At 44.1% G+C, this 22545-nt stretch overlaps 1 protein-coding gene across 8 annotated transcripts in view; it reads right to left on the bottom strand.

Moving 5' to 3' along the window:
• fgfr2 (fibroblast growth factor receptor 2) overlaps window positions 1-17807 on the bottom strand; it is a 38205-nt gene extending 20398 nt beyond the window's left edge. For 2 of the 8 annotated variants that reach the window (XM_005473873.4, XM_025897420.1), the window contains exons 1-6: window positions 17171-17807; window positions 14825-15077; window positions 7684-7941; window positions 7288-7362; window positions 3239-3408; window positions 1509-1632 (exon numbers count right to left, since the gene is read on the bottom strand). In XM_005473873.4, the coding sequence (XP_005473930.1) occupies window positions 1509-1632; window positions 3239-3408; window positions 7288-7362; window positions 7684-7941; window positions 14825-15002 (805 nt within the window). In that variant the 5' untranslated portion in view covers window positions 15003-15077; window positions 17171-17807. The remainder of the gene's footprint in view (window positions 1-1508; window positions 1633-3238; window positions 3409-7287; window positions 7363-7683; window positions 7942-14824; window positions 15078-17170) is intronic. The other 6 variants (XM_005473872.4, XM_005473871.4, XM_005473869.4 and 3 more) reach the window with 6 other exon arrangements.
• Window positions 17808-22545: the final 4738 nt, after the last annotated feature.

Genomic DNA, 22545 nt, shown 5'->3' with positions numbered 1-22545 from the left:
GTTGACTGAGGTGGGCCTGAACCCTGTGATACTGCTCAGCCAGCATTCTGTTGTTTCAGAGTCTAGATGATAAAATCATTCATCTCTTTTCACTGACTTGTTGAGGTACCTAATGACAAGAATTTGACATTTCATGACATCATCATGAGCCAATCTGTAAGAAACATGAGTAGGTTCAACATTTTTTTCCTTTCAATTTGCATTAAATTATCCTTTAAATAGACACTACACATTTGTTTTAGCTCGTTGGGACTGACATATCAAGACAAAGTACAAAAACAACCAATTTTATTTTATCTGGACAGCATCAAATCACAACAGCAGTTGTGGCAAGACACTAAAACCCCTACAATAACACAGGGAAAACCCCAATTACAACACAAGTACAACCTCAACTTTATCTGAATTTATAACCAGGAAATTAGACTATATATTTTTAAGATATTCCTGCAGTTTAACTAATTGGTGTGTCATCTGGCTTCACCTAGACACAAAGATGGGTATCGTCTGCACAGAAATGAAAATGTATGCTATGCTATCAAATGATGCTGCCTTAGGGAAGCATGTATAATGTAAACAGAACTAGTCCTAGTACAGAACCCTGTGGAACTCCATAATTAACCCTAGTGTTTGAAAAGGACTCTCCATTTACGTGAACAAACTGGATTTTATTAGATATGATTTAAACCACTGCAGCGCAGTAACAAAATATTGTGGTGAACAGTATCGAACGCTGCACTAAGGTCTAGCAAGACAAGTACAGAGATGAGTCCACTGTCAGAGGCCATAAGAAAATCATTTGTAACCTTCAATAAAGCCGTTTCTGTGCTGGGCTCTGAAACCCAGCTGAAACTCTTCAAATAAGCCATTCCTCTGCAGATAATCAATTAGCTGTTTTACAACTGCTCTTTCAAGATCCTCCAGAATCAAGAAAGAATTAGCAATATTCTTAAAAGCAGCTGTATGCAATGATATGTCTGTGAGAGGGTTATGAGTATTTTTTTAATTATTTGTAAAGAAATTCATAAAGTAATTACTAGTTAACGTAAAAGGAACAGAGCTCTGACTGTCAGTCTGGCTACAGTGCTGAAATCTGATTGTTTTCTTCAATCACTGCTGAATAGCGAGACATCCTAGCTGTACAGACGGCTTTTTTAAAAATAGAGCAATAAAATGTTTTTCAGGCCAAATGAAGATCTTCTACATTAGTGAGACACCACTCAATGCTTCGAGTAGTTTCAAAATCATCAAATGTTTGACTTAACACAAATTAAATATTGTAATATAAATTATTGATAGCCATATTAAAACTGTTGACATATTCATCTTTAGCTTCCACATTCCTCATTGACCTCCACCTGCATCTAGAGCGCACCTGGGCAATTCCACAGAAGACACTCTATTCCCACTGTGAGAAACACCCACTGCCTCCCCTTCCTCCATCCCTCCTTTGTTAGCCTCACAGGTGTACTTTGAGCCTAAGTGTGTGTTTTGTGTGTAGTACTGACCCACTACGTCCAGGGTGTAGGTATGGTTGATGGATCCATACTCGTTCTCCACCAAACAGGTGTAGTTGCCTTTGTCGGACGGCACCACGCTCTCCATGATCAGGGTCCAGTGCTGGCTACGCACCTGGGTAAAGGAGCAGTCTCTTGTTATGCGCAGACAGAAACTCACAACTTCATATCACGTGCATGTCATTGAATCCTGAGCAACTGAGCAGAGATTAGACACAGAGAGCCGGATTTGAAAAGAAGCATTAAAGAAACGAGACGATCCGGTGTGCAAACAATATTCAGGTCAGATTTGAACAAAATGACTCTCCAAGTCACAATCTTTTCTTTATTGATGCAGATTACATACCCTGATGGTGAAAGCTTCCCAGTTTATATCACCGTCTAAGTTCCCAGTGCTCTAAGAAGTACTTACACCGTAAGTACGCCTAACATTGCCCTGCATGTTTCCACGTTAGCCGTCTACCTCTTCTGTCAACCACTGCTATTTCATTTAGTCTCCCCCATCCTGTAGTCAAAGCCGTTTTAAAAACACACAGTTATTCATACTTATTTGCAAAAATAGCTTCACCTCTGTGTGGCATCAGCAGGTGTGAGTTGACAATAGAGTTTCCATCAGCACACTGAAGAGACACTGTAGCCACTGCTTGTACAGGCCTACATTTCACACAATGGAGAGATTATACTACAGGGCTGGGCTCAGGTACAGCTTTTGTCCTGCCTTTGTTGACAAAAAGAGAGAAATGAACTGTCCACGGTGGATCTGACAGCCTGACTGTGTCATTTCCGTCACGTCGTGGCTGTTTTTTGTCCGTGCTGTAATGAGCGTGCTGAAAGCCAATGGGAAGCAACATTAGCGGTTACATCAACATTAATCTGCACCTAAACTTTCCTGGCAGTGAAATGTGTTTCCTCATAAACCACAAGTCATTAACCAGGAGCCCCAGACTCATTCAGCATCACTGGGTCTTTTCATATATGAATTTCATAACTGTCCATTTGCATTATTAATGCACTTCATCAGTATGACTCCAGCATTTACAGTAAGGGGACAAAGAGATGAATTTAAAGGAGAGAAAACAAATAAACTAACCAAACTGCATATCAGACTAGCACCAGTTTAATCTACACCTGGAATCAAAGGTGTAAACATGCACAGCACATGAATTTTAAATATTAACAAGCTAAGCTACAGCATTTGTAAATCATATTTCAGGTCAAAAGAACAACAAGCTGGAATCTCTACGAGTCTCCAACCTAAAGCCAGTGGGACCTGTTCTCCCTGATCGAGTTACCTCAACATTGTGAACTCAGTTCAAACCTGACGCTACCTACTTTCTCTATGCATTACTGTTTAGGAGCATTTAACCCTTACGTCCTGGGCTTACATTTCTAATTGTTGGGGGTATAGAACCATGTCAAGTTACAGTGAGAGGCTCTGCAAAGTATCCCGGTGAGAAGAGGCACACGGATGAGCAATTCCAATTTCACACCAGAAACCCTGCCCTCGTTTCCTCTGTCTTTCCTCCTCCCGTCTCTCCAGCGAAGGGTGGAAAAGGGGTGAAAGGACAGTGAGGGAAGTACTGAAAGGAGAAGGCTCTCCTTGCAAATAAAATACACAAAATGGCCATGAGAACGGCAGCCCAGAAAAGCAGCCAAAACCCAGATAGGGAAGTGAGTTGACATTAGTAATAAAAATTCTGATCTATTAGTGTTTATCCTACCTTATACCCTCCCATGCGGTCCTCTTGGCGGAAAGGCTTGCTGTTTTTAAGCCAGCGCAGCTTGGGCTTGGGGTTGCCTCCTGCAGCACAGCGGAACTTGACTGTGTTGGCAGCTGGCACCGCATGCAGCTTCTTCTCCATCTTTGCTGATGAGGTCCAATACGGCGCGCCTGCAACCAGAGAACAGTTGGTGTTGAGTGAGGCTGAGATTTCCTAATAATGTCCTCGGCATTAACATTTTGGCAATGGGACTGCAGACTGGCTAAGGCATGTACATTAGAAGCATTACTGCAGGAAGAGACAAACCTGAAGCATTTGTAAAACTCCCGGGGCTTTGGGAACCCCTAACCCCCCTCCGACATAACAAAAACCAGAGCTTCACATTCACAGAGCTAAACAAAAACACACACTTTTCCTGCAGGCTCGACGGGGTGTTGCGGGGGGGAAACATCGGCTCTAAGGGGAGAATGTGCCTGGGCGTTGCCAAGAGGGTAACTAGACCATCACATTCAATTTCATCTCATTCCACTTAGCAGCTTTTTTCCTCCCTCCACTTCCTCCAATTACCATAGCTGCCCTGTTTATCTGCCTGTCACTTGGCTAGATATGGACGGCAGGGCCCAGGACGCTTATCACCTTTTGAAAATCATTATGTGCCGTCAGGGGAGAAAATGAATGTCACATTTAACGAAGGATATCAGAGTTTTCGCTGCATACTTTTGTCCAGATTCATATCAACACCAAACTGACAACCGTTATTTCTCCTACTGAAATCTGTCACCGTGCTTGTGTTTCGTCCATTTGTCAGCTCCTTTTTTTCTCCCAATTTCAGTCACTCAGTCAGCTGGATTCCCCCGCCCCTCCTTTTTTTTTTCTCTGCACCTGGGAGGGTGATTGCCTAAGCAGATGGGACTCGGAGGGGAAGAGAAACTCAAAGTCAAACAACAATCCAAACGGTCTTCCACACCATCACTTCCCCCTCATATGGCAGGTAACAGAGGGAATACCCAAAGATAAGACTGCTACTGGTTCAAACACAAGCTTAAATTGAAGGAGACTATTCCCTGCACTCTCTTTCCTTCCTGCCCATACTATCAGCAGAAGCCACCAATCATTTCTCTGGCTTAAACAACCGGACAAGTCGAGCATACTTGGAAAGTACAGTCAGTAAACATCGCTCTTCCTTCCTGAATGGATGCATACAGTAAGTGCTCGCACTATAATTACTCACTACCCCTTTCATCTTCCTCCTCACTCTCACTGCTCTTCTTTTTCCTCCAGCTTCACTTCCGCACACTCACCCTGTTATCACTCCATCCATTCAGACAGAGACAGATTAGGTGGAGACTAACCCATCGTGAGCCCGTCTCTCAAAACCGACCTCTGACCTCAAACTGGCAGCCGGTCAGAAGATGAGGTTGAGACATAAAAGGTGAGCAGTGCAGTTTCCCATGCTCTCTGTCCGCAGGGGTAGCACTTCAAATGCAACAAGCCCTCAGACCTCTCTCCAGATGAAGCCAAACTCTCGCTGGCCCAAATGCTGTGGCCTCCAGGAATCCCTGCCGCCCCCAAAGCCCTGCACATCCGGCTCCCCGCTCACGGCTGTTTATCCTTAGCTGGCCTGGGGTGAGCTGAGGTTATCTAACTCAGGCACTGAGAGTCAAGATTTTTTTTTCTCTCTAAGCTCCTCTGGAGAGCTAAATCTGCAAGTGTCCCAGAGAAGTATTTCATTGTTTAAATGATTTCTTGTTAAGCTGCAATATCCTCCTGTTTACCGTTCATCTGTGCAAGCTGAACAAGTGAATTTATACCATGTTCATATGAGTTATTCACCAAGACAAGTTTGATATAAAGCATTCAATTTGTAATGTTTTTCTTGATTAAGCTGAAACTTGGTTATTTATTTTGACAACCTTTCATGATGGCAGGATTTCCTAAATCCAAAAAAGAAATATGCAACAAACGATGGAAGCTTCAAAGAGTTATTACATATGTTTAACACATGTGAGGAAGGTTTAATTAGACCTGAAAGATAGTGGCAGATCAATCGTCATCAAGTTTTGATTCAGACATCGTTTAATCCTGGTTGGTTCGCTCAGATTTATGACATCAACTTTTCTTCAGCTGAGTCCCACCCAACAAGGAAGATGATGTCATAAGCAAACTAAAAACTGAGACGGGGAGGAGTTCCCTTATAAAAATTTGAAAGATGCACAACTTTAACCAAAGGGAACACGCAATAAAAGTGAGCAATCATCTAAACAACACAACTGTAAACAGGATACAGATCTGATGATTTAGAGCTTAGAGCGAAGCTCCTCGTGGCTTTTCAACTTAATCATGACATCAGTTCCCCCTTCCCTCCATCCACCCTAAGCATGGCTCCCCTCACAGATCCCTGTAGAGGCTCCTCTACATCTTCTCCAATTACACCACCCCCCGCTGATAAACAAACAAATTTCCATCTTTTCTTCACTAGCATATGTTCGTCAGTCTTCTATACAAAGTTTAAACAAAATGCTCTGTGTTGCAATGGCCCGATGCCCGATCCATTCTGAGCACTCCAGAAAATAAAGCCACGAATATAAAGCTACACCCCTCACTCTCCACTCTCCTTCCCTCCCACGCCCACCCTCCTCCTCCTCGGCCCGAGGCCAAGGCTCCACGCCATGCTCAGAAAAGAGTTGGTACTGATCCAACACAAGCCCACTCCCCCCCGCCTCCATTTTCCCCCCTTCTTCTTCCCCCTTTCTTTTAATAATAATCTTGGTTTTGAATTTTCAGAAACACACACGGCGAGAAAATGCAACTGTACTGCCAGAACAGCTTCGCCTTTGTTTTCAAACAGCTTATTACCACCAGAGTGGCTGGATCTTTTCCCTCTCCACCATTTTTTTTTCTTTTACTCTTGCTCGAGTTCTGCACCCCCCCACTATCAGCACCACATATTTAATGGATTTCAGGCAATTACAGTCAGCCCAAAAGTGGAGAAGGAGAAGTCACGATGAGACGCAGTGCATGTGGAGAAGTTTAACAAGATGTGGAAGCCCTCAACTTTGTTTCAGCCTCCTTTTCGTGAGTGCGTATGCGAACGCAAGCATGCGTGTGCGCGTGCGCATGTGCAGAAACATGTTACTATCCCACAAACTTGGGTAAAGAACTTTCTCTTTCTCACACACAAACCCATCAGGTGGGTAACTGAGTCCAGATGGGCATCTTTCATAATGGATGAGCCCAGCTGACTAAATGGCTGGCAGGATGGCTCCATGAGGCCTGACTACCTGTGAGACACAAGCTAGAAGAATGTAAGGAATCCCAGTATTCCCCTGGAGCGTCCAGCCTGGAATACACACACACACACACACACACACACACACACTCACTCTAATCTCAGGAACACTAATGTATAGAATAGTAGCAATATGGCTAAAAGTCCAATTTGACAAGAGTTTGGTGTCACTTACAGCCATCTACTCCCAGAACAAATAAAGACCATCCACTTCTGTGCTGCTTTAATCATAATCACAGAGTCTCACTTGTGCTAACAAACTCTGACAAAGCTAAGTAGATTATTTCGCTTAGGGATTAAGCCTTTCTAAGTATTTGGCTATCACAATCAGCATTCCACACTTAAGTTCTGACATGCTCTTAGGGACTCTTCGCTATTTAACAGACTATAGCACTCAAACCATGGCATGTGCTAATTTTAAAAGCCCTTAAATTGAACTTTTTGTTTTTAGATATGGGCAAATATGCTACTAGTTAATTGCTTTAGCCTTCTCTGCATCCAAAATGTGCATTTAAAGTGTCATGGAGACATAGCTGTAACTGGTAGGAGAATGAAGCTTGAGTTAACGATGGAACAAATGTTGGGAAACAGAGAAAGTTATTGAACGGAGAAGGTGGAAGATGTCAGATCAGTGAAGAAACGGGTTACTACTGTCTCTTTAAGGCATCTTGCTCGGGGGTGCCTAATCTACGGGACCTGGTGAGGAAAGGGAGAGCATCTCGAACTCATTCATACCCCTTTGGTTTCCTCCCATACTCACTTAACTGCTCTCCATCCGCCCCAGTGTCCTCCGATCGCTCTGTATCGTCCTCATCATCCCCCGACGAGATGGCATCTGCACAGAGTAACCACGGTTACTGCCATCCTTTTTTTGCACCCCATACACAGACACACACGTAGCAATTTCCATGTTACAACACTGCAACACAGTTTTAAAGGAATCAATAGAGTGAGGGCATTTTTAAAAAAATATTAAATATTATTGTAAGTTACTGTTTTATACACGCGCACACACTCATATTGAGCTTCAGGCTGCTCATCCTTGACCATATCTACTCCATGGCCACTTCCTGGATCCACACCAAGCACAGACCAATCCTCTATCTCTAAAGTTCACATCCTGACCTGTCCTAACCTTGACTGATCCCTGACTCACCTGTGACATTGACTATGAAGCAGACCGTGTCTTTGCCCACGCTGGTGCAGGCGTACAGGCCCGAATCCTTGGGCGTGGCGTCACGGATCTGCAGCACCTCCTGCTCTATCAGCGTGCGGTTGTTGTTGCCCAGAGAGCTGCCATCTTTGGTCCAGGTGATGGTCCCCGTCACTGGCAGAGGGCAGCTGAGCTTCAGCACTTCCCCCGGGTGCACTGAGCACACCGTGGGCTTAGAAATTTGGTATTTGTTCGACGCCTCTGCAGAGCAGATGTGGGGAGGAGTGGGGTAAGGTCGAAGGGGATCGGGGAAGGTGGGTGGGGGTAAAGGATGAGGAAGGAAGAGGGTGCACAAGGAGGAGGAGGAAAGAGAGGTGGGAGAGGAAGAAACAAGCAATTTAAGAAAGAAATAAAAAAACACCAAAAAACCCCAACGGATGCATTTAAATCAACTTATGCAGGAGGAGCAATACAGAAAAGAGGAGGCCCACGTTTCAAACCGCCACACCAACACATCTTTACAAACTCCCAGTCATTTAAAATGAGACTCTTGGAAACCTTGTTCCGTTGAAGTGTGCAGTGATTGGCTGTTATAGATTCAGTGCATGCAGTTATGGCCATAGCAGTGTGTGTAAAGGAGAGAGGAAGAAAAAACAAAAGAAAACAATCCAAGCTTTGCGAACAGTTATGAAATGGACATCTTTGTGGTGAAACACCCCTCCCCAGCCATCCCTCTGTTTCAGTGCAGATGCCAAGCAGCCAATGTGTGTAGGTGAGTAGGAGCAGAGCAGAAAAATCTCTGCAGCGTTTTTTAAAAAAAAGAAAAAAAAGAAAAAGGGAAGGTAATACAACTCCAGAATGTCTGCCCATCAGAAAGGAAAGCAGCCAGAAAGGTCTAAGACGGAAGTAGTTGACAGGCAGGGGAAGTGGGAGGGGGGAGGCGGGGATGGGATCGGATGGGGGTTTTTTTTCCCTGTCTTGGCATTTCTCTGGTACTGACTGTGCGCCTAAGCTACGAAAAACCTTGAGCTGGCGGCAGCCTGACTCTTCTGTTTTCCATCTCTCTTGTCCTCGTTCCCTTTCACAACATGGCCATGGAGGATCTACAGCTCTGCCAGATCTACAGCCTCAGCTCCTGCCAGCCAAGGCAGAGAGCAAGAAACTCAGCGCTCTACTCCAAAGTGCATAAAACTCTTCATTTCTGGGAGAAAAATCAAGCCTGCCTGCGAGTGCGTGCGCACACACTGTGTTCTCAGACTCGTACATCTGCACTGACGGAGCAAGATGAACGTCCGACATGTTTAAAAAAGAGAGAGAGAATACTGAATTTCCATAGCTGAGACTGCACTTCTACATCAGGATCATCATGGATTACATATCCACACACATTGAGACAGTGAGGGAACGCTACGCAAACTAGGAAAAAACCTGCCGAAACACAAGCTGGGTTCTGCCGTATATGCTCAAGTCAATTCCAGTCACCCCGGGCATGTTGCAAACTTCACACACACATTCATGCACACGTGTATGTGTTCACTGAGCTCGACTGCAGACTGATCTTAGTCAGTGTTGTTCTCTATAATGCAGATGTTCACAAGTTTACGTCTTCAGTGGGAACAAGGTGAAAAATGAGAGGGATTAAAAAGATTCGAGGGAGGAAAGTTGCAACAATGGAAAAGCGTACAAAAAAAGCCAGCGATGGTGGTATATGCAGAGCGTTTAGCTGAAGTCCGATATGTGTAATTACAGAGGCAGCGGCACTCCCTGCCTTTCCTGTACCTCAATGCACCTCAATGCACCTTTTCACCGACACCCCACCCTCATTATACACCTCTGCGCTTCCTATGTTTGTGTCAAATGTAAAGTAAACCTGCACACACACGTACAACAGGAAGGGAAAGTCATTCCGCCACAAGCCTGGAGTTGAGGCATGTGTGCAAACCTCTTGCCCCTAGGCACGTACACACACAGGTACGGTTCCTGCATTGTCTTGTTTTCCCTCTTAACTCCTTCAAACCGGAAGTAATTAACCCCCCCTTTGGCACCCAGGGCCAAGTGTGTGGTCTGATAAGAGGTGGAGCTCCTGTGCTGATTGATGGGAGCTGTCTCCGCTACCTTTTACAATGTGGTTTTCCACACTGGAGGCATTCAGTGTGATGTTATTACTGCTTGGAGGGTTTTTTTTTTTTATATCACAGGGATAGTTCTGGAAATGAAGGAGCAATGGAGGAAGGGTACGCAAGTTTGGAAGGAAAAACAGGAAAAGGGAAGGGCAGGAATTTATCCATTTGGTGTGTGAGTGATTGAATTTGTCTTTATCATTTTCTTTTCTCTGCTGTGTCCATCTGTGCCCCTCCATCAGCTCCTCCTCCTCCTGCTGCTCTTTCACCTCTCCTTCCGCTTTGCCCTCTTCTTCCCCTGATTACACACATCCACACCCACCACGACCCTGCTGACCTAACCTCGACCCTTCCCAAACCTGTTGACACCTCCAGCATACCTGATTTTTCATGGGAACCTGTGTCATCTAACCCCATGTAAACACACACACAGAATGCAGAAACTAACTTGTAGACAAACTAAGAAAATAAAGCTAGAGAACTGAATCTTAAACATGTTATCTAAATGCACAGCTCCAGTGAAACACTCACTCTCAGCATGTGTACATGGACTCTTGTAGCCTCTTGTGTGTAAGAGCTGAAACACTTCACTGCAGATTTTCTCATCTCTGCAAAGTTTCATCCCCCTTCTGCACAACAGGAGGGGGCGGGAGCCTCTCTCTCACATTCATAGACACACACACGTTTTTCTCAATTTCTTTCAAAAGCAGCTTTCTCCTCTTCCCACCCTCTCACACTCCTATCATTTTCCTCTCTTCTCCTGGAGCACATTTCAAAATCCATCTCTCTCCCTCTCACTCACAGCCATTACAAGTGTCCATCAGGTGGAACAGATTCAGCCCGTCTTATCCCCGCTCCGTCTTCTCATCCTCAGTCGCACCATCTTTTGCTGGCAATAATTAAGTCTCACAACCTGAATATGTGTGCATATGTGTGTGTGTGGCTAAATGCAGCAAGCGATTCTCACCAAAGTCCCTTTAATGTCTGCTTGCCCATCTGTCTGTCTATCAAGCTGGCATGAGCCCCACAGAAATGTTGGTAAAAGGCAAGGGCAAAGTTTTTTCTTTTTTTCCTTTCTCTGATCTTAGGAATTTACTTCTTCAGAGAGGCACATTTGCCTCCAGGCCTATCTTCCCATCTCCTCCCTGCCTCATTCTGCAAAATGAGATCGAAGACTAAATGTAATGACTGCCATCTCAGAGGCGCACACTAAGCATGCATGGAGTCCAACACAGACACTCACATGCACGTGCTCAAATCACATCATCTCCACTGCCCTTCTTATCCTTCCTCTTTTTTTCTTTTTACCCCTCTTCTTCTTCCTCTGTAACCCCCTCACGTACTCAAATCCCAGGACTTTTCTCCCCTTTTTTGTCTCTACCCCTTTTCTAATGTCTGCGTCCTTTCAGATTCAAATCCCTCCTCTGCTTTTTTTTTTTTATGACAAAGGAGCAGCTCCGTGAACTGGCTCCTGCAAGCATCCATGGCAACAGCCCCTCCAGTTCGCTCCCCCCTTCACCCCCTCATCAAGGCCTTCCTTGAACCCCACACGACCCCTTTAGCCCTTTGGACACTATGTACAACAATCTTCTTAGGCTGAACGTAGCAGTAGTGACCCTCAGAAACATTGCATTAATCTTGAGATTATAATAAGTCAGATTAAGGACACACTGAAGCCAACAGTAACGACGATCGAATGATAATCTGTCAGATCAGACTATAAAAACATTTATCTTATGCAAGTTAATATGTTTTCTTAACATAAAATATATTAAGTGCTTAAGTTTTCTTTTTAATTTTGATCCCTTTGTATTGTTTATGTTAATTTTTTTTTTAATTGAGGTGGTGGATAGTAATTCTGGGGGGGGGGGGGGCTACTGAGGAGGGGTGGGGGGAATGGCAGAAAGAGTTGTACAATATAAATGTATTGCATCACTCTAATCACATTAAATCTGCCTGTAACACAGCATTGTTCCTTAACTCAATAATATTGTTACGGTTACCAATTAAGTGGTTAAGTAACCTTTTCAAAAATCTTCATAATGCGCAGATAACAACAAATTTGATTTTGTGTGTGTGTATGGGGGGGGGGGGTCATGTGTCCTCAGCTGTGAGAGAAAGGACAGAAACAAATAACAATGTGATCTAGAACTTTTAGACTAAGGCCATGGATCTTATATATGTCCTTAATAGGAATTGAGTTTTTTTGCCTGAAGTACACCAGACAGTGCATGGAGACCTGAGGAAACAGGCTGGCACAGGTAGCGGCTCTTCCCAGCCTCTTATCAGACAGCTGTGAGAGTGAGCGGTGGAGTGACATGGTATTTTCTGGCACATAAGCCAAAGCAAATAACGCACTCCAACCTACAAGATTAACACCAGCTAACGGCAGGCTAGTAAAAGCCATTGTGTGAAAGCTGTATATTAAACCCAACTGCTCCCCCCCCTCCGCGCACACACACACCGACTGACACACTGTGTTTGTTTAGAGTTCAGTTCCATTGCCATCGCCACACATCCAAACCCGCAATCCATGTCATTAACTGGCCAGCTGACAGTTTTACACTTTTACAGCTGCACTCCTACTGTGCAGATAGCACAGTGCTACAGATCGGTTATGAGCAACACCTCGCACACGGATACACACGCTGAGACAGAAAACTGTAATCCCATTTTGTTTAACATGTGCCGACTGTGTGACTGGTTTAAAAGGGCGCAGCGTACATGTGAAAGCAGGAACGATGCAGCAAAAAAGCCAAGAGAGCAATTACATTCCTACTGTGTGAAAGTCTTCAAGGAAAAGCAACTAGTGTGTTGTTAACAAGCATCCATCCCATTCTTGTGCCTGTCTAGGCATCAAAGAATCTTCCTTGATGCATAATGGAGCCTATATTTATTTAACCGCTCGATTATTTTGAAGCGCTGCTTCCATGCTGATCAGAGCATTTGAAGAACACAGTCAGGCGGGGACGACATGAAAGTCGAGCCAAACCATGAGCTGACTTTTGTCAGCCTGCGTTCCAGTGCGCCTGGTGCCACATTTATTCCACATTATGTGCAAGAAGAGTGGCTTGAAAGAGCAGAAAAATGCCTATGTATTTTCTGCCATTGTCATTCAGAGTATTTTAATCAATGTGCAAACAGAGAGCGCCTGGACAAGGTAAACATTCCCATATTGAAGTGGCTACAGCAGCAACAATAAGCCTGTTGTGTGAACACATTAAACAGCACGTTCATTCTGCTTCTTCCATTGTAACAGACACAGGTAAGCAAACTACCAGGGCCAGCAGGGGTGCAGGGGCGGGCTCTATAGAGACAACATTGATATGCAATCTGATGAATCTAAAGTAAAGTAATTACTGCTCCCACAGACACAGGCAAGGCTGCAGGGCAGAGGGGAGGGGAGCGGGAGTTTTTGAGAATTCTTGACCTTTCTGGGTGGGGTGTGGGGACGGAGGCGGGGGGGTATTCAAGTTAGTCCATCTCTCTCTAACATCTGCACAGGTGACTCCATAGTGTCCTGTCAGTATTAGTGAATGGAATGACGCAACAGACGGAAGAGGACAACACATTGAGTAAAATCACACAAAGGTGCTGTTGATGATAATTTAAATAAATATTTGTTTACAACATGCAACAGATAAATTGGTTCACAATCAGATAAGCAGGCCGGGTTCTTTGTGCCCTCTCTGTTCTTCTTCATGTGACCTCACCCAGGTCTGGCCACTTAATCTCCAGTCACATGACTTCATCACTGCCCAGCAGCACTCTGTAATCTCTCCATCTAAAGGAGAAGTCAAATATGCACAAATCCTCTTAGAGCTCTTCTGGGGGATTTTGTAACTCTGGAAAACTCCCCCTGTCCTCTCTGTGGCCATGTAGCGTAGCGTCCGGGCCATGTGGGGCTCTGAACTCACCGGCTTGGAGCCAAACAGTCTGAGACAGAACAACAAAAACAACAGGAGAGGAGAGCTCGGGCAGCCTCTCATCCAAGTAGGTAAGTTTGATACCTGAGCTCAAGGGCAAAGGCCAAGAAAAGGTACAGTGTGTGTTTGTGTAAAGACAGAAGGACTGTGGGGGAGGTGGCTTAAAAGTGATGCTCTGTTGTTTGGCCTAATTCACAATTAGCATGCTGATTAAAGCCTGGGAACAAAGGACTTTGGAATGCGACTTACCATCCATCACAACAACTAATTAGCTCGTCTCTAACCAGACTCCGAGACCGGAGACACAGAAATAGAGAAGCCCAAAAGAAAGACTAAAAGAAAAAACCCACAAAAAAAAGCCTTTCAGCCTTTCACTAAGATGTTTCTCAAAACTATATAGCTTAAAACAATTATTCAAACTTTGCAGGAACAGGAAACAACAGCAGTTGTGACTGGAAGAAAGCAAAGACCAGAACTCTAAATCTCCATCTCGATCTCTTTCCAGGCGAGAAGGTCATGAGAGATGCCGGGATAAACACTGTGCCACCCTTCTTCACAACTTTCCCTCCAAACAGAGACACAAACCCGGCTTTACAGCTCGAGTATAGCTCAGTAAGCTACGCACAGACAAGAACAATAAAACAAAAGAGTGCGAATTAGAACTCACAGCGAGGAAAACAAGAGGTCCGCCATGCCGGGGTTAGTTGTTTCTCTTTAGTTTATTTCTATTTCTCCCTCTAAAATTTTGTCTCGTCTCCAATATTTCAACTTTTACTGGAAGTTAAATGGGAAAAAAAACAACTTGTGCTTCTGCAAGAAACTCGGAAAGTTAAAAAAATAAATAAATAAGAGTATAAAATATAGAAACTGTGTCACAGGCCAGTTCTGGATTCTTATCCACGTCAATGTGAGTACATGACAAGAATTTGAAGGGAAGGATGCAAAAGTAAACAAAAACGCTGAATAGGATGAAGGGTGGATTTATTTATTTATTTAGTTATTGACAAACTGGTGCCTGCTCTTGAAAAACAAGGCAAACAAATGTGGGTCCCCCCCCCACCCCTCTCCTACCCCATGTCACAGCCCCTCACTGCTTACCTTCAGGTTCCAGAGTGGCCTCCTCCTTGGTGGCAGTAAGGGGCGGCCGGGCCACGCTGACAGTCAAAAGGGACAGCAGGACAGCGGCCAGGAGCCAGGCCCACGAGGCCATCCCGCTAGTGGGGCACAGCGCTCCCCATACCCCCCTTCTCCACCTCCCCCTGGACACTGATCCCATCTGAGGGGGTCCGCCCAACCATCAACTGCTGCAGGGTTGGCCTGTCACTCACCGGAATTCACCCAATCACCTGGGCTGGGAGGTAAGGGGAAGATGTTGGGAGGCAGGTTGAAGAGGCAGAAGTGTGAAAGGCAGCAAGGGGAGAGAAAAAGAAGACAGATTTAGTCATAATGGTTCATCGTAAATCATAGATGCTCTTTGAGCCACGTCCCTCTTACTTCTTTTTAAAAAGTGAGACAGCTGAAACAACAGAGTCACCAAGTGCTTCAAAATGCTGTCAAACAAGCCACACCACAGACATACCGGAAAGGTGAGGCAGCCCACACAGAGCCGCCCCGCATCTACCTTTAGTTTTGATCTGTACGCACTGACATACATTTCAGAATACGAATTCAGAAACATCCCACTTCTACATTTTAGTGTCAAAGGAGTCGTTTCACTCACGTCCCCCAGACTTCTAGAATTTATTTAAACTCACATGAATCTAATGAAAAAAAGAGCATCACCTGTTCCACGTTCCCACGCTGCTCATTTTTTCCCCCTCTAAATTACTAATATTACGTCCTTTTGTAACAGATGAGTCACGATATGTTTTCAAAAGTCACTGGTGCAGAAAAGGCAAAGCAGCAGCCAGTGTGGCACCAGTTTCTCCGCTGGACACCGCTTATGCGCAACAGATGCACCAAACCTGTTGCCCGCGCTGTTGTATTTGTGTTAATCGCATTCGTAAGAGCTTTTATTGCATGCCCAGGACTTGATTATGAGAGCCGTACGGTTTTAATTGGGAAAAAAGCGATATTGCAACATGGGGACAAACACACACATCGTTCCGTTTAGCCAGACATCTGCGGTTCAACCGCGGCGAAGTGTCTCTGGAGATTTGGTTAAGTCACGCTTCCCTGAGCTCCTTCTCCTCCAGCTGGAAGTATCGATTGGTTTCACCCGCAAAGACATATGTAATTTGACTTTTAGAGGGCGAAAAAGAAAACGTGCACATGCCGAGTTATCATTCATTCAAACCCTCGGGGGCGGGGGACTGCGGGACACGGACGGTGACCGCGCACCTGATGTCGGCGTGCATGCTTGAGTTCATCCCGACGTCTTAACTTTATTAGAGAAATGCACCGGTGTGAATTTTGCAATTAGAGTACCCAGTTCCGCATAGTGACAGCCCAGACTCATGAATTATTGATGAAAAGTAAACGAATCAGTGCACCAATCAAGTACTACTGGCATCACCGCTGTCTAAAAACTTCTCCAGGACGAAAAGAGCCCAGATATCACGCCCCCACCAAAAAAGCCTCCATGTGGGGGTGTTTTTGTGCTAAGCTGCTTAAAGAGAGCAATAAAAATAATACTACATTTTTCTACAGCCGTCAAATAAATAAATAGCCTACAACAGAAACGATTTGGAAAAAGAGAAAATTAATGCGCAAAACTCAAAAGTAAACGGTTTATAGTGATACGTGATATAATCCACTCTAAAACGGGACCCACTGAGAGCTCGGCCTCATACATGACCAAGCCTTCATTTAAAAACTCGAGCTTTCAATGAAATTTCTTGGCACTGATTGAATCCCCGATTGAAATTCAAATCAGTTGGCTTTTTCCACAATGAGGGGGGCTCATTTGGAGCTCCTCGGTGATTTAGGGCTCCGGCACCAAGCAGTGAAAAAACAACAGCGGTCACGGGGTAATTGGCACCATAAATGCAATGTAGAAAATTTACCAAAGTAATAAATAACCCGGACACTTGTTAATGGGCCCTAAAGTGATGATGCAAGGTGTTGTGTGGCTCCTCTCACGTCTTAAATAAACAAAGATGAAGTTCACAGAAATAAGTTTCTACGTGCAAAAAAAAGAAAAAAAAACCAAATTGTTTTTTTTATGCATGCCAGGAAAATATGAAATTAAAATTAAGAAAAAAAAACTTTATAAAGAACTTTACGCACTTTGTCGTCTTCTGGAAACTCTTTTGGTTAGAAAACTGCAAACAAACAATTTTCAGGGGTTTTTTCGTGCAGCTGTAAAAAAATAAATAAATAAATAACTACGCAAACCGTGGAAGCGCATTTCTACTATAGCGTATGGCAGCAGGAACCCTGACAGAGGAGGCTCTGAGGACGCATTAGATTTTTTTTTTTTTATCCCATGTAGAGAACACTTACCAGGGAGGACTAAAATCGTGGAGATCTCTGTTTTGGCATGCACAGATAAGGGAGGAGAGAGCATGAGCTGAATCCAGAGGGAGGAATGTGTCCAATACCACAATGCAGCGGCAAAAAAGGGAAAAAAATCGAGGCGCTGGCTTTTTTTTCAGCTTACTATTCCACATTCAGCCGGCATCAGCTCGGATCTGAAGATATATTCCAAACCCGACTGACAGCGTAGTCCAATGCCATGCACAGAAATCCGGGTTTACACGCGTTATCCTTCCAAAACACTTCGTAAAACCATATCGCTGTCCCCCCCTCGAAACTTTCCACCTCTCGTCACCAAGTTTCTTCCAGAGCGCAAAACATTGCCCAGTGTTCCCCGAACAGCGCACTTGTCAACTCAACAGAAAGTTTGCAGCTACCACGTAAGTGGAACGAGTTCTAAAGGGCAGAAGAGAATAGTTGTCCACTACAAGGAGAAAACAAAACAACTCATAAAATCCGTGAATGTGCGTCCTCTCGGTGAAACGAGCGTCTCTCGCGTCTACTTCTTCCGCCGACAGTCTTCACTCTGTTACTCAGACGCTTTGTCAGGTTTACTAGATTTTTTTCCTCCTCCTTACGTCTCCACACACACCGCCCTCCTCCTTCCCTCCAGTGCGTGTCATCACCCCCCCTCCCTCCTCCTGTTCCGAGCACCCCAAGTGTAATTCGAGCCGGTGCCTGCACTGCTTTCGGGCCCTGCCTTCCTCCGCCCATCAAACTGCAGAGCTGCCTGACTGCCTGCCCCGCGCTCAACTCGTTCACACAGAGTGGGAATGCGAGGGCCCCTGCGCCTCTGCCGAGCTGTCAGACCGCAACGCCGCTCAGTGGCGAAGACGTGACACGACGTATAGCCCATACTGTAGTGAAGCATCCCTGCAGACTCAGTACTAGAATATTCAGATCAGTTTCTCAAAGTAGAAATAGTGTACAGTGATTTAGAGCAAGAAAACTGAAGTGAATCATGTAAATCATAAAAAAAAGTATTTGTTCTGAAATTTAGAAATTTAATGCATTTACAGTATAAACAATATCTAAATCAAGAATCACTGATTGTTTCCATTTAATATTTTATACACCCATTTTACTACATTTTGGAGATATATTATAATCTTAACTACATTACATTTCCTCAGCTGTTTACTACATACTTTACAATTAGTTTTATTTAGCATGCAGCATGCATGCTCTGTTCATAAAGCGGGATTGCTATTGTAATCAAATTATTTTATTACAGCCAGTCACAATATAGTTGCAGTAGTTGTGAAAACGTTTGAATGCTGTTTAAAATATAAATGATTTGAACACAATGTAATGATGTGCTAATCTCATAAGATCATATTTTATTCTCAATAGAACACAGAAAACATAACAAATACATCAACTTAGAAAAGGCACATTTTTAACAGGGTTGATTTAAATTTGATGGTAGCAAAATGTCAGAAAAGTTGGGATGCGGTCGACAGAAAGCTGGAAAAGTAAGCAGAACTAAAAAGAAACAACTAGCGGAACATTTTGCAGCTAATAGGTTAACTGGCAACAGCAAGAGCATCTTAGAGAGGCAGCGTTTCTCAGAATTAAAGATCTGCAGAGGTTCACTACAAAAACCGTGTCTACAAATTGTGGAACAATTTTAGAACAATGTTCCTTAATGTAAAATTGCAAAGACTTTGAATATCTCATCATCTGCAGGGCATAATAGGATTCAGAGCATGCACGAAAGACAATATTTGATGCCTGTGATTTCTGGGGCCTCAGATTACAAACAGGCATAGAAATCACTGTTTGACCTGAGGAACACTGCCAGAAATTGTCATTGACCACAGTTCACCATGCAGTGCAAAGCCCTATGATGCAAAGAAGAAGCTATTAGTGAAAATGGTCCCGAAACACCACCATGTAAAATCGTTCAAAATGTCCAGCAACTCATTTCTTTGGTTCCCAGATGTTTACAGACAGCTGGTAAAAGAAGAGGGGATGCTACCCAGTGGTGTTGCTGCCATCAAATTCAAAATGGCCTTAAAATGTCACATTTCCTCAGTTTCACACAGTTTGTGTCAGTCATAATCACATTTTACGCAGCGTCCCAACTTTTTTAGAGTTGGGATAAGAAAACATCACTAATATAGCAGTCCAAGTAATACCGATATATCACTGAAAGCATTCTCTCTGCTTCTGAACCTTTACTGTTTCATACTACTGTGCACATTTTTAAATAAGAGCTCTTTTTCATAGCTCGTGATAACAGAACAATAAATGAAAGCAATAAGAAGTGAATCACAGTTTAAGAGAGGGGGAGGTTTATGATATTCTGCCGTGCTGCGGAGTTTAGAAAAAACTTCTGTTTATAACTTTCCTATAAATGAACAGCTCTGTCTGCAGCTACCCGGAGAGAAACTGAAGGTCGGCCCAACAAAAGTTGTCCCCCACTGATTCAAGCTGTCTCCTGCATTGGTTCAGGCGTTCAAGTGCTCTGAAAGAGACACAGGCGAGGGTGGAAGACTCTAATCTCTGCAGACTTTTTATTTTTGTCTCGCTTTCACTGCAGGAGCCCCTTTTTTTTAAACAAGGGAGGGAAAACGCTTTCATTCAATTTGCACTAATAAGGCTTTTTTTCCTTCAGCAAAGGGTTTGTCCTGTGAATGGAGAGTTTCTCGTCTGTTTCTCTCTCTTCTCCCACCTTTGCCTGAAAACCAGTAAAACCTTCAGATAACAGTGGAGCTGACAGGTTGGCTAGAAATACAGAGGGAGCAAGAGGTGAGGAAGGAAAGTTTGACTCATTTTTCAAGTGGCACAAAATACCCCCCACCGTTTCTCCCTCTCTGTGACTCTTTCCTCCCACTACAGAAGTCTATTTACAATCACCCACTTTATTTTCCACTGCTCGGGCATCCCACATGTGAAAGAAACCTCATCAAGCAGATTCTCATGGGGCTTTGACAGAGGACTGGATGGACTCAGTGCCCTGGTGTTGTGGTATCCGTCAACCTGTCATTGTCCCTCTTCATCTCAAATCTTTTCTTTTCTTGTTTTTTTTTTTTCACCCAGCAACCACAGTGTTTGGACGGAGGGAAGGAAATGACAAGCTAGTAGCTTGTAATCAACATGTTAGATGAATATATTGATTTCTCAACTTTGTTGATGGAACTCGTAAGGAGGTGAGCTTATTGGAATGGCTGCCCAATGATGTGTTAATGCCAGAACATCTCTTATTGCTGTGAGAATTGAAGCTGCAACTGATGGTTTTGCTCTGAGCCAATCACCAGTCATTATGTTTACCTCATCCTGATATGCAAATCTGAGATGATGTGAGGGATGAATAACAGCGATTCCTGGATCACACCCAGATGTCCCATCTTTTCATGAAAGTATTAGTATGAAAGTCTGATGAGATGAACTGTGTACGTCTGCATGCTGGTGCAGAGGTTAGCATTGTCACCTCACAGCAAAAATATTCTGGGTTCAAACCGGGTGCTTGGCTGGGATCTCCCTCCACAGAGTTTGCATACTCTTCCTGTTAGGTTAACTGCTGATTCTAACCTAGCTGTAGGTGTGGACAGAAGAGTGAAGTGTTGTTTGTGTCTCTGTGTTAACCATGTGATGTATGGGTGAGCTGTGCGTGATGAACTTCGCTCTCCCCCAGGTCAGCTGGGACAGGGAACAGCCCAATCCTAGTTGGATAAGCAGCTCAGAAAATGGATGGTGCATGTGAAAAATAGGAACCTGGCAGCTTTTGAGAATAAATCAAAGTATTAGTCAATTAAAAAAGCAACAAAACTAAGTGCATAAAATATGTTCCCATAAGGGCTTTAAGAGCCCAGTTATTCAGATAGCATGCAGAAGTATAACAACCTTTATCTACTCTTTAGCATAAAATATCACACATTCAGCTCTAAAATATCAGAATTTGTGTTTCTCGCACGTTTATTGATTCGTGGTTTTCCAATAGATGAGACAGTAGACTCAAATCATTTCTCAAGAAGACATCCCCTGACCTCACCTGGGCAGCAGCGGTAACATGGACCACTGTGTGTTATTGGCTGACCACTTACTCCAGATGAAAATCTCTACAACTCCTTGATGGGCTGCTAGAAAAGACATTCATGCTCCCCAGAGGATGAATTTGAGATCCACTGCGTTTGAACACACATCTAATTTCATCGGCACTTTAGTTTATGAAGCAACGCTGTAAAGAAGAATGACAATTCCTCCACAAAGATGTGAGACACACTAAAAATAATCACTTCAAGTTATTCCTGGTTCTAGAAACTACTGACATATGGGGTGTGCTTAACTTTTCAGACAGAGTCTGCACAGAGTCCTGTGAAAACCTCCTTTTTTGCAAGGCTTTATGCAGCCTTACAGAGAGGCCTGCATCGCTGTGGGCTGTCTTGCTTTTTTTATATAGTTGCATCTCGGGAATGTGTTTCTATCGTTTTCCTTTTTAACAATTCATGAAATATCATGTCTCATAAAAGTCTATTTTAGGCAGCCACAGTCCGCACAACAAATCCTCACAGTGCTGTATTAGTGATCGCAGCAATGATTGCCGTGCACGCCTCTGCTGGAGTCAATCATCCATTATACAGTGTGTTTTTTTTTGGTTTGTTTTTTTACTGCAGTGGCACATAGACAATCCACTCCCTCACACTGAACAGAGCCACAGCACCAAACTCCTCCCTGTGTCCGTCTGAATGCTATAGAAGCGTAACAGAGATATTTGCCACTGAGAACACAAAACAGACTTGTTCTCCTTTAGAACACCGTGAGGGTGCTGCAGTTAATCATGAATGGCAGCGATATGTTATTGCAACTTCACTGTTCCAAATCTTAGCCAGAAAGACCCCTCATTTTTCTCCCAGTGTATCACTGACACTGCATAATTAAAACATCAAACATCAGCCGGGTGAGTGAATCATATCCTGAGCAAAATATGAAACAAATGCGCGGAGCTATAAGTGTTGGGGGGGATTGGAGTAGAGAGAGAAGGAAGAAGTAAAAGCACGCCTCAGGGTCTAATTTGAACCATGTAGCTCCTCTGCAGCCGTGTGCCGATGTAAGAGGACCCTGACAGAAGGTGTGAAGGGAAAGTTTAGGGGGCATTGGAAACAGACGAGCAGAAATCAGTTTTAGGTGTGCGCCTGAAAATGTCATCATATCATATATGCCTTTTCTCCACCCAGGAGGTCAGATCTTAGCACTGAACTCTCATACTGCCTGACTTGAGCCATCGCACGCTGTCACAGACTCTCTGCTTTAACCTCAGGAGGGATCACTGATACGCTATAATAACCTCATCTGGACACCCAGGCCTCCGCCGCCCTCTCCGCCTCCTCCTCAGCAGG

Source organism: Oreochromis niloticus, linkage group LG13 (genome assembly GCF_001858045.2).
Source record: "Oreochromis niloticus isolate F11D_XX linkage group LG13, O_niloticus_UMD_NMBU, whole genome shotgun sequence".
Lineage (NCBI taxonomy): Eukaryota > Metazoa > Chordata > Actinopteri > Cichliformes > Cichlidae > Oreochromis > Oreochromis niloticus.
The sequence above is the reverse complement of the archived record's forward strand: the minus strand, read 5'-3'. Positions and strand labels throughout refer to the sequence as shown.